Source organism: Astatotilapia calliptera, chromosome 22 (assembly GCF_900246225.1).
Source record: "Astatotilapia calliptera chromosome 22, fAstCal1.2, whole genome shotgun sequence".
In the NCBI taxonomy this organism is placed as follows: domain Eukaryota; kingdom Metazoa; phylum Chordata; class Actinopteri; order Cichliformes; family Cichlidae; genus Astatotilapia; species Astatotilapia calliptera.
Window position 1 is genome coordinate 26,067,769 of NC_039322.1, and position 12,849 is coordinate 26,080,617.

The following is a 12,849-nucleotide window of genomic DNA, read 5'->3' on the forward strand; positions in this document are numbered from 1 at the left end:
TAAAGATGTACTTTATTTACTCGCACTGTTGTTACTAAATTGTTCTCTCAAATATATGTAAAAAAAAAATATCAGTATACTTTCATGTGGAATATCCGGTAATTCAATGACCAGTGTAGGTGACTTGACGCTGGTTCACAGATAAGGACAATAACCACCGGAAATCTGTTAAAAAAAAATAAAACTGTAAAAATTACCTTTTATAATGGTAGGCTGGGCATAACTGTGTTTTAACGGTTGTTGTTGTTTTTTTATCATTGCCTTCCTGAGAAAAGTTAAGACGCCCGTGATGCGCTATTATCGTGCAATATGCAAAATTACATTGGCAATTTGATGTACATTTTATTTTGTGAGTCACTTACAACCGGAAGGCCAACCTCTGGCTGTAGCTACCTGGTGCGCCTCTTCTACCTTGACGCTCAGGTACACAGATTTGGTCGAAAACTTTGTTGAAACTGGCGTTTTGGGGCGAAATTCATACACGAAACGTTCGAAATGGATTACAATAAATAAATGCGTACCATAAAGTGGAGAATCTAGCATTAATTCGGGAGACGGCCGGTGGACGCACCGTGTAAACTGTGAGTAATGTTAGGTGAGAAAGTCCTCAAATGGAGGAAACTGCCGCAATGACAAGTCGCCATGAAAGTGAAAATAATATTTGTATTTGAGACGAAATTCGAGCTCATATGTTCCTAAAGTTACCGTCAAATCGAGTTTGTGATTAGATAAAGACAAAACCGCAATACTATAGTCCCGTTTGACTTGTTTTTTTAAAAGCTAAGTCATACTGTTGATAAATGTCCAGGCGTATATCGTCACAACACAGGTTGCCAAACACTACTGAATAATTGCAACATTGTCGTTTTCTAATAAGATTCATGTAATAAATAAATAAATACAAATGTAAAATAATTATAATTTATAATTACACTTTTTTTTTTAAATTCGGCATTCATTCGTCTTTACTCAGGTTGTTTTAATGACTGGCGAAATAGCCACACTTGTCGTTAAATTAATTTTAATGATCCATATCCATATCCACAGAGTAGCCTTCATCATTGTTATGTGTTCTTAATGAGTAAAAGGAAATAAAACTATATAATTCTGAAATGAATATAGGTGTGAATCACCAGAAAGTGTACTCATTGGAGTTTCAATGAGTATTTTGTGATCTCCATGACATCATGCAGTATATTTGATATAAGAACGGGTAATTGTGTTTGACTGTGTGTACACATACTCCGTAAAACCTGTTGGGCTGCATTACCTGCCACCTGCGGATATTAGTTTCACGATTGTTTTGAAGAGAAATGCCCTCAGGTGCTTAGGAGCACACTTATTTCCTGCTTGACAATGTGGATTTATAAGAAGCGTTTTGTTTAGCTGTACTATTTCAACCCTGTCTCATCATTTAATTGAACCTCAGATGACCTCAATGTTTTTCTCATTTTTGTTCTTGGATTTTCTGATGCAGTCAATCATGTCTGCTGGCACCTCCAGCAGCCTTACGCATGGTTCAGGACGTGGCGCAGGCCACAGGCTTCGGTCCAGCCGGAGCAACAGCCAGGGGTCGTCCTATGAAGAACGTTGTGTGGACCCAGTTGAAGACAGAGCACAAAACCCAGAGCCGAAAGGAGTCCACAAAGCTGACCTGAAGGATGCTAATGGCAGACAGTATGAGACCATTGGCTTCATTCCTGGCTCAGCTGAACCATCCACTGCAACCCAAACCTGCAATCCATGCACTTCTCCGAGAAGCTGTAGGACTTTTATATGTAGCATACTTACTTGCGGCCTGTACAGGGTCTGCCAGAACTCCATCCTTGCTCCATGCCTGGCACCAAAGGAGAGTTCACCAGATGAACCAGAGAGGTTGAGTCTCCAAGCTATGAACTCAAGAGACAACAAAGAAGAGTACACTGCAGAAGAACCCTGGTTGGAGGATCTCCACATTGCTGGAGTCAAAGTGGACAGCACAATAGAGTATTTAGGTGCTAAAACCAATCCTCCCACTTTGCCATACGTGCCACCTCCTGGTGTTCAGACACTGCCGAGCCACCAGTCGCTGCATGAGTCTATAAGGATTGATGACTGGGAGGATGGGGAGGAGAATGTGGACTCCCTGATTACTAAGAAGCTGCTGGAGCTCTACTCTGAATATCAGATTGAAGAACTGGCCCGGTGCACCTCAGACTCGGTGTTCCTGAAAAAGAGCAAGGCCATCAACCAGCTCATCAACTCACTGGCTGAGGAACATAAAATGGATGAGCAGGAGGCCGAGTGTCGGCTAGTGCGTGGAATCATCCGCATTAGCACTCGGAAGAGTACGAAGAAGAGGCCGCACATCTCCAGGAATGAGAGGACACTGTCGGACAGCGGAAACGAGACGATGAGGGAGAGCGAGTCCTTTTCATTGAGCAACAACAGTAAGTCCTGACCGACTCCTTTACTACAGAAATATCAGTGTTCCTGCCGGCATCTAGGAAATGCTTCAGTGCCATCAAGTAACAATCTCATTTTCTCTGTTTATCTAAGATGACTACAAATCAAATCCCAATATCCAAATATCAGATTTGACCTCCTCTGATCAGTGTGCCAGGGAGATTTGGAGGAACAATGGAGGTAAGAAATCTGCACTATTCTGCTTTGTTGAAAGTCTGTCCTAAACGAGCTATTCTGATAAAGTCAATTTATTAGACTAGCTTCACTGTACAATAGACGATATAAGCCATTCAGTGCCAGTAAATAGAAACTGCAAGTAAAATCCGCCACTCTGCTGACAGACATTGCAGTCATGGTGTTACATAACATTCAGAGTGGTTTATTCATTTTCAAGACTGATTATAGATGCTTCAGTCACCATGAGGTTACATAGATGAGGCCTGCTAAGGCTCTTCTATGTACTACTTACTATATACTAGAAGTGGGATGTGGGAGGGGCACAGGATTCAATTCAACCATTCAAGTTTTCTTTACATTTATACTTTCTGTAACTTTTCTGTTTTAGAGCCTTTATGGATTAAAAAAATAATGTGCATCAGTGAATGTTACAGTCACACTTTGTCACATATGTGTGAGCAGCTGTGCAGTTTCATCTCTCAGTAAGTCAGGAACAGACATCTGCTGTTTTGCACCAGTCAAAAAGTAGCTTTTGGAGCAGTTGCGTCATTTCTATTGAGTTGCTTCACTCAATTTCAGTGAGCGTGGAGCCCCTGCAGGTGGGGCACTGACAGCTAGGTAAACAGTATGAAGTGAAATTAGGTCAGTATTTAAGTGATTTTACAATTCATTTTGAACCGTTTTTATTGTTAATGATTCATAAAAAATATTATTGGGGCATGAATGTTTTGAAGCAGGACATGCCAGAACAGGTTTGAGAACCACTGCTTCACACTAACAGTTCATCTGTGCACTTTATGACTGAAGTAAATTTAAAAACAAATCATATCAAACTACAAGCTACCAAACATAAATTACACTGGCAGTGTGGTTGGATTATTTAGATAACCAAAAAAAAGAAAGCTAACATTTGTGATTTTTGACTAATCAATGTTTTTCATGATCTGTCTTTCACAATTATGTGTTTTTGTCATTAACTGATAACTGAGTTCAGGCAATAGAAAAGATTTGTTTAGAAATAGGTTAGCACTAAGTTAAATATTTACGAAGACTAAGGAATACGTTGTTTTTTGGGTTTTTTTTTTCTAAAAGCATTTAGCAATTGGCAAAACTAAGATTGACATTTTCTCACACCTTTGTTTCCTTTCATTCTCTTTTTTTCACGACCTAATTCATATGTAATTAAGTTTGTTATCACAAATCAAATAAAAGGGAATCAGTGGGAATTACAATTGACCCTGTGCACGAGAAAATGCTAACTTCCTCGTTTGAGACCGGATGTGGGGTTGTACATTTCCGGTAGCTTTACTTTGCGGTCAATCGCTACTGCGAAGATATACTCCAAAATCATGTCCAAAACTCAAAAACGGAAAGATCGCGTTAAGTTACAAAGAGGAGAAGGTGGGAACACTCACCACTGTTGTGTCATAAAAAATCTAATGATCAATTTTGACGTTTAAAGCATTTAGATCGATCAGTTGTTTACATCACTCAACACAAGCAGAACTGCATCACTGCAGCAGAAGACACATCGTCCACATTCAGAAGCACATCTCTGTATAGTGACTGGTCTTATGATTTAAACAGGCAAATGTTTAGCATTCAAACTGCAGGTGAACAATAGTCAAACCAGATGTTTCCCCCATTATGTCGAGATCAGCTAGTCAAGTACACACCTACACAGCATGTTAACAAACCGTGAAAAAAGCCACACAAAAAATGAATGATTGCTGGTAACGGTTTCTATACATTAGTATGTACGAAGGGTATGTTGTGACTTACCTTAAAAATTACAGTGGTCCCTCGCTATAACGCGGTTCACCTTTCACCTTGCTGTTTCGCAGATTTTTTAGTGCAAGTTTGCATGCTTATTTTTTTTACGTCGCATTGCGTCCTGCGTCCTGATCGCTGCAGACAATCTCCTCCGTGACGTCTCTCCTGTACAGTACAGAATCGCTGCATCGATCGCTAGCAGTGTGACTCTGAAGTGCAGTACTGGATGTCCACGAAACGTTTTGCACCGTCAAAAAATAAAATTGGCTACTTGATTTCACCTATCGCTGGTTATTTTTAGAACATAACACCCGCGATAAACGAGGGACAGCTGAGAAATATAACATTTGAATCCCTTTTCTCTTTTGCTCTGAGGCGCGGGGGAAAAATGTCGACAAGTCGATGAACATCATTTACAGATATATTGGGTAAATGCCCAAGACATCTATAGAAATGTAAATCGCCGCTTGATTCATTCATTTGCTTAACTTGTTTTGGACCGTAAACCAGGCGCGAATAAGACACCGGAAACAAAGCTCCCCACAGGAGTTTCTGCACCGGAAGTAGCATATGCTAACGTGCACATAGTCAATAGCTAAATAAAACATCCTAAATTGTATCAAAGTTGTACTAATTGCTTTATTCATGGGTTAATGTGAGATTCTACGTGCGGGGTACAGTGTAAAAATGAAGCATGGGGGGAATTCACTAGAAAGAAGACGTGTAAAAAAATTTGTTTTGTAAGCTACAGTAGATTTGTTCTTTTTGCATACAGGCTGTGATCACCTGAGCTGTGCTGTAAGCTCTAAGCTTTATTGCTCTCTGTAGTGTTAACTGAATTCAGTAACATAATCGCACAGATAAGCTTAAAGAGATAAGCACAGTTTCACTTGGCTTGGTGTAACATTGACCATCAAAACCATAGCTTGCCCTGCACCAGTACAACATGCATTACTGTAAACTTTACCACAACACTGCAAACTAGCTACTTTAGCCTGCACTGAACTGTACTGAACGGTCTATATTTTCATCCAGCCTTATAATAAAAATGTATGCTACAGCTATACATCATGTTTGATCCAATATCTAATTTTAAAACTCCAGCATACTTCAGAACCATACCTAAACATTACATTTCAGATTTATTAGATGTCACTGAGCACTTTGAAAATGTTCCCTTATATTCCTCTCCTGTCTTCTCTTTCTTACCATTCTTTCCATCTTTGAGAGTGAGCTTATTGCATATTTGTATCCTTGAAAATATAGCCGCTGTACTACATATTGTGGAACTGTTTGTGTTTGGTGCTGGGCTGTTGGAAACATTTCCAGATGGCTGCCATTGATAAACATTACTCCACCTATGCTTGTTTGTTTTTTGTAGCTCTAGCCAGAGTGGCAAATTTGCTGGCATCAGCAATGAGTGTGATGAGAACATAAAATAATATGGATCCTAAAGAGTTCTAATAATCTTTTGCCCAAAATGACCACAGTTTACCAACAAGGGGTTCACGCTATTGGCTAAGACTATCCACTATGAACTGATTGGAGTGAATGGAGATAAATGGCAAAAGTGGTTCTGGACTGAACTTATTTCAGTATTTTAATAGTCTTGTTTTTTTCTTACAAAGAAGATAAAATTGCACATAATACAGTAGCTTTGTGCTGTACATTGATTAGGTGGAATGAGATTTGCAGCAGATTGTGATTGTGATTCCCTTAATTTCCTTTAATTCAAATAACTAGCTAATAACTGATAACAAATAACTAACTTATAATCATGGTATACTCACAACAAACATTTCAACCAACTTGGTTCGTTACAGCCAAAAGTTCCTGTTTGATGTATGGGATTTAAATTACCGTATGAATGCCCCGAAAAGCGGTTTATGATGCATCATGTCACTTATACTTACAAAAGAATATTTAAAAACAATTAAAACACAGTTAAAAATAATTAAAATCTGAACTGCAGTACTGTGTAGCACTGCTTTAGCTTTTCTCATATTTCTTTATATTTTTGAGGAAAATAGGTGCAGCGATTTATTGAAACATGGGTAAATGCAAATACCCTATGGAAAGCAAAAGCAGAGTGTACCCTTCTTACAAGTTTGGAATGACTGTCTTTATTCTTTAAAACAGCCTAAACTCCGTTCTTGTCATTTTTAATCTACAGGATTCTTGAAAAACATTCCAAAGCTCATATTTGGATGTTTGCTGCCTGTTATTCAATTTTTTCTTATCAACTTGATCTCACGCTGCTTTAATAATGTTGAATTCTGAGGAGGCCAATCCATGACTGACAGTGACTCCATTAATGCTTTTACTGCATTAGCAGTGGGTTTGTGATTGTTGGTGTGCTAAAAACAAAAAATAAAGTCATGACCTGTTAGATGATTTTCAGATGGTTTTACATGGCGGTATCTTAGATACTTTTAAGTGTTCATAATTCCTACAATTTTGATAAAATTCTTAGCACCACGGGCTTAAATGCAGTCCCATACCATGACAGAGCCTCCATTGTGTTTTACAAATTAATTCTTAATAATAGTAATGTTGGAAAAATTGCACAAAAATATATTTTGACTTTAAATATGGGTATGATCATGATATGTTGTACGGCTCTTCTGTAGTCATGGTCTACTTTTTGTTGAGCGGCGCTGGTTTTAACAGATTTTGGTTTAAAAGGTGTAGCACGGTTATTAGCACTGTTGCCTCACAGCAAGAAGGGCCTGAGTTCGATTCCACCACCTAGCCAGGGCCTGGTGGTGGTCTTAGGGATCATCGGGATATTTTTTTTAGTAAATGTGAAACAAGCCTTTGTGTTCTTTTCAGTCTGCAGACCAAAACTTGATGTCCTTTCTCTTTTTTATATTGTGGAATCATGAACACTGACTTTCAGTTTTTTAAACTTTTTTCTTTTGTGAGTCATCGGTGCAATCTTGGAGTAATTTTGATTGGCTGGCCACTCCTGGGAAGGATCACCACTTTTGCAATTTTTCTCCTTTTGTGGAACTTGGAGTATCAAAGTCTTAAAAAGGCCTTTGTCACCCTTTCCAGACTGATAGATGATAAATGTCCATGACTGTGTTTCTTATCTGTTCTTAAAGTAACTTCAGATCGTGGCATGATGTGTTGTTTTGTTTTTGGTTTTTTAGATCTTTTAGCTGGCTTCATCTGAAACATTTAAATAAAGTTTATTAAGCAACACAGAGTGTGTGTATGTTTTGCAGAATTTGAATCTGCGCAGAGAGCATAGCCCTGTACAATTAAGAATTCGTCCTGCTACTTCTATCAGTACTCACATCATCAATAAACTCTGGTTCCACTGGCAGCCATTCATGCCAATGGCAAAATGTTGCCTCCACAATGTTAGATAATGTGGTATACCTTGGATCACTAGATCATGAGTCGATTCTCTCCTTTTTAATACTTTCCTCATCATTCTGGTGCAAGTTAATCTTGGTTTCGTCTGTCCTTTTTTAAATTTTTATTAGGTTTTTAATGTCTAATTAGCACTTCTGTTCTTGAATGTAACCAGTGGTTTGCACCTTATTGTAAATTATCTGCATTTCCATTCATGAAGACATCTCTCGTTTGTAAGACCTTGAGTGTTTTTGACTTGGTTACTTGTTCTGAAATCACATATATTCTGTGGTCTTCCGAAGCTCTTTGGATGTCATATTGACAGATCCAGTGAAAAAGATCCAGTCTTTTATCTGTGTGATTGATCATGAAACAACAAGAAAACAGGCTTCACATGACGATGAAACTGACTGTTAGTCAATTGCAGTTATTTTCATGCTTCTAAAAATGAGGTCCTATAAAAATAGCTGTAAATTCTGAACTGTTAATTCAGCACTTCTGTTAAACCTTTTGAATTAAAACTGAAAGTTTGCACTTCAATCATATCTTGGTTGTTTGAGCCGGAAGCAAAACTACAAAACATATCATGAAGTTATGCTTATCTGTATAACAATAGCAAGCAATTTTCATCTTTTATATAAAAAAATATACATACAAGTATTAAGTAGGTAAGAAACACAGTTCAAGAACATTTGGAAGAGGTTCACATTTAATAATAATAATAATGGATTGCATTTATATAGCGCTTTTCATTCACTCTCACATTCACACACTGGTGGTTGTAGCCACAGCTGCCCTGGGGCAGACTGACAGAAGCACGCCTGCCATATCGCGCCATCGGCCCCTCTGGCCATCACCAGTAGGCAGTAGGTGAAGTGTCCTGCCCAAGAACACAACGACCAGGACAGACAGAGCTGGGGATCGAACCGGCAACCTTCCGGTTACAAGATGAGCTTCCCAACCCCCTGAACCACGGTCGAAATTTTTAAAGGACCATCCATCTAAAAATTTCAACAAAATTTTAACAAAAGTGCGTTACAATGTACAGATGACAGAACCATGGAAGGGTCCGACACCGTCACATGTGGAACTAAGCAGTAGTAGCACTTGCTGAGATATTGAAACATTCACATACATATATTTCCACTCCTGTGTAGAAAGCTTACACCACTACACCAACAGTAGCAGAGTAGTTTATTGAAAATATGACTTCTGTGAAATTTTAGAGATTTCTATAGCCATAAAGTGAACACAGGCCTTTTGACACCAAGAACTCATGTTTCTAAGTAGATGGTGATTCACACCTGATCTGAGAAATGAGAAAAGGAACTAACAACAATCTACAAAACTAAGCAGTTATTAAGACCTTTAACAGCAAGTGGTCTTTAACCTGTGAAAGGCACCGCTCTGGGTGAGCAGGTGGCGTGGACACCTACGTTTGTGAATGCAATAACCTGAAAACAAGCGATGTAGGACCTTCAAATTGATACAATAGGTGCATCTATTAAAAATCTTGGATGAGTTTGAATCTCAGCAACCTTGAGCTCAAGGTCGGAGGTCCAATTTTCTGAAAACCTTGCGAATGCAATAACTAACAAACAAGGTGACGTAGCATTTTGAAATTGGTATGTCTACTAGGAAGCTGAAGGGTAGCACTGGTGGTTGCCAGTGTTGTTATTTGATTGTGTCCTTCCCTGCAGTGTGAGTGCTGCCTGTAGATGAGTGGAACAGTATGAAACATAGTCAGGTTTGTGTTTTGCATAACCCGTACACTGGTTTAAGTGCATCCTCTTCCATTTGTATGTGAAGCATAACAAACAACAGGAAACCACACAGCGAACTTTACTCTTGTGTGTCAAAAAACAAGTACTGTTGTTTGCTTGGATCGGTATTGAAAGTATCAGCTTTGGTGACTTTACTCTTACTGCCACACAAACATTATGTGTATTGTCTGTATGATATGCAAGGAAGCAAAATGAGTCTGCCACGTTTGCATGTTCATGCTCATGATAGCTTTTCTTTCTGTGTTCTTGCAGGTCACACTTCTAGTTCCCCGACATCATACTCCACTTCACACACAGAGACAAATTCTTCAGGTGTCCCGCTGATCCGCACCTATGTGAGAACATGATTCACTCACCACATTTTTCTTTATTTGTCAAACTGTGTCCAAACGGTGACATACGGGACGTCGAAAGGAGACCCTACTTGCACACGAGTGCCTTGCTGAGCCAAGCTGTTTGCAGAGACCGTGGCTTTGCTGTGGCAAAAGGAAAATGTGAAATTTCACATTGTCTGAAGGACTTCAGTGAACTCAGGGCTCTGTGTGTAGATATTTCTGGTTCATAAATGTTATGTTTGTGTTTGAAGGATTGCTTAATGGGGAGCTTGTCCTGCAGGCAGACGTCATCAGCAGCTCTTAGGTGTTGTATCATACATGTTGTATAACCGTCCCCTCGTCCTTGAAGGAGTTAGGATCCTACGAGCTTGCTCTGATTTTACTCTTAGATTTAAAGTTTGTCGTTGGTGTTGTTTCTGTTGTTTTGCACATTTCAAATGCCTTCATTATTGTTGATTTGATGAGTATGTGTTTGCTTTCAGTTTTGTGGCTATGTCGCAAATATTTAGTTAATGAGTCTACATAAAGTTCTGATAGTTTCCGGAATTTGAATAATTTTCTAAGTGAAGCACCTGGTTGGTGTCACTGCATACTTTCTATGTAGAGGAAAAGTAGATTTTTCATTGTAATTGTATTGTGTTTCGTTACGTCCAATTGGAAATACAAGTTGAAGGCTGCAAAAAAAGCCTTCAGGTGTTGTTTTTTTAAATATTTCATATCATTAGTTAATATTCAGACAACATGGAATGTGTTTTTTGTTTTTTCAAATCAGTTTATTATTTGTTTCAAAACATGAAGTTCATACAAAGCTGATAACTCTTAAGCTCGTATCTTAACTGTGTGCTGGATACATTTTGATTGTGACTGTTTTACCGTTTGCTTTCAATTCTCAAATATTATGTGAGCCAGCGTGATCTGCAGCTACACTGTAGGTTGTATCGTGCGCTGTAACTTATTAGCGATGTTTATCTCAAGCTGACTCATGAAGTGAAGGTGTGTTTTCATGACAACAAATGTACTTGCTGTATTTACCCTCGGGTCCTGACGGGGATTTTCCCAGCTGAGTCACTCAATCCATTTTTTTTTTTTTTTTTGCCCTTTAGCATTATCAGTTTATGGTTACAGTTGTTAAGGAACATAACTGTAGTAACTTAATACAAATGGTAAACTAGTTCACGTATTCTGCAATGTGTCACCCACGATCTGTTTTACTTACATGTGTAAAGAATAAAGTTTTTTTGTAATCTTTCTGTAAAATCTTCCAGAATACTTGAGGTTTTTGTAGTGCCCAACCCCAGCATGGTTAGAATGGAATGATGGGAAACTTGTTCTGGTTTGGACCACGAAGACCAAAATTTAAAAGAAGTAATGAATTGCTGACTATATCTATCAAACTATACTTCTTACTTTACTGAAAGGGTTGAATTGTTTGGTGAAGTCTTTTGCATTTTGTTGCTAATGACACATTATAGCTGTAGCAGATCGAATGTTTAGGTGTTTCTCTTTGTTTTTCTTTTTTTTCAGCAGAAATATGTTGTATCAGGAACTAATCTCTGATATCAGATGTGGCTTTTTTTTAAACCAATAAAGATTATGAAGTGGAACAAAAACAGGATGTTTTGTTTGTCACTGAGAGTATGGCCACATGAGGGCGTCAGAGCATGCATTGGAGAGTCTTTCCTCTCTTTCTTCCTCCTGCAATAATAAGATCATGTGTTTTCACATTTGTTGTTTATTTAAGTACCAGTAAGCAGCTAATGAAATAAAAAAAAAAAAGGGTTATATTTTGTGATTTTCGTGACACTTGGATGAACACTACATTCAGGAACAGTCTTTGTGGACAAAAAGCAGCTCTCTTAATAAATGTAACATTTTTGTATTGCTTACAAGATTTGCTTATTTCGTAGAAAAAAAATGTTGTACTCATAAATATACAATGATTAGTGTATAATTATGTCTTCCAACAAATTGATGTATTCCAGTTTGTGGAAGCCGACATGTTCACAGCCGTCTTAAAAACAGCGGATGAGATCAGAATCAGAATCGGAATCAGAATCGTGTTTATTGGCCAAGTATATGTGCAGACACATACAGGGAATTTGGTTCCGGTAGATGGTGGCTCTCAAGCACGGCAATGTAAATCACACACACACACACACACACACGTGTCTATATATACACATTACACATACATACACAAAGCTGATGGACTTAGCATTTCCATCTAATCGCGTTTTATGTAACTAGACACCAGCCACATAAGTACTATGCCATAAGTTACTTGTAATCTAAAGATCACAAATAACGCTTTAAAACTCCGTATGACCCTTTAACATTTGTGCGTGTATATTTTCATCATCTCTTTCTCTTTAGGTCTTTTTCCTTCTCCACCACTGCTCTCTTTCCTTCCTCATTTCAACCTCATCCTCTTAAATGCAAACCTTTCCCTTAAAGATCTGGGCATTCATTTTTTTCTTCTTTTTGTTTTGCATATTTTAATCAATATTTTATTGTGTTGTGGTTTGCAGTGTCTTGTGTTGTTTCCTTTTAAATTTGTTTAATAGGAAAAATCTGAAAATAGTTAAAAGTTGAATTGTAAATAGTTGGTTTTTCTATTTTATAATTTATTTTTTTAAATGTTATGTGGAGTGAATAAATAAAAGCATATTTATATAATAAACATATATACATAGAAAACACATTTTTAAACATTAGTAATTAATTTTGTGCATAATTGTATATTGTTGTTAATAATAAATGAATTAAAGCAACAAAACAACCCGGAGAGCCGCTTGGGAGCTGAAAGAGCCGGCTCTTTTTAGTGAGCCGAGCCGAAAGAGCTGGTTCTCTAAAAAGAGCCGGAATTCCCATCACTAGGTCTTTGTGTGGAATTCGTTTACGTGCTCTCATTTACTGTTTGGTGGTTGTTGAAAACGTTTTGTGAGCTTTAACCTGAGATTCTGGCGTTTCTG

General features: G+C 38.1%; 1 protein-coding gene across 2 annotated transcripts; it reads left to right on the top strand.

Annotated features, from left to right (window-relative positions):
• Positions 1-368: 368 nt before the first annotated feature.
• Positions 369-11,481, top strand: kdf1b (keratinocyte differentiation factor 1b). 2 transcript variants are annotated; one of them, XM_026157453.1, is made up of 4 exons: positions 369-581; positions 1,478-2,429; positions 2,539-2,625; positions 9,795-11,481. In XM_026157453.1, the coding sequence occupies exons 2-4, from the start codon at positions 1,484-1,486 to the stop codon at positions 9,887-9,889; spliced, it is 1,128 nt and encodes a 375-aa protein (XP_026013238.1). In that variant the 5' UTR covers positions 369-581; positions 1,478-1,483; the 3' UTR covers positions 9,890-11,481. The 2 variants fall into 2 exon arrangements, with proteins under 2 accessions (XP_026013238.1, XP_026013239.1); XM_026157454.1 differs by having other exon boundaries at positions 378-423.
• Positions 11,482-12,849: the final 1,368 nt, after the last annotated feature.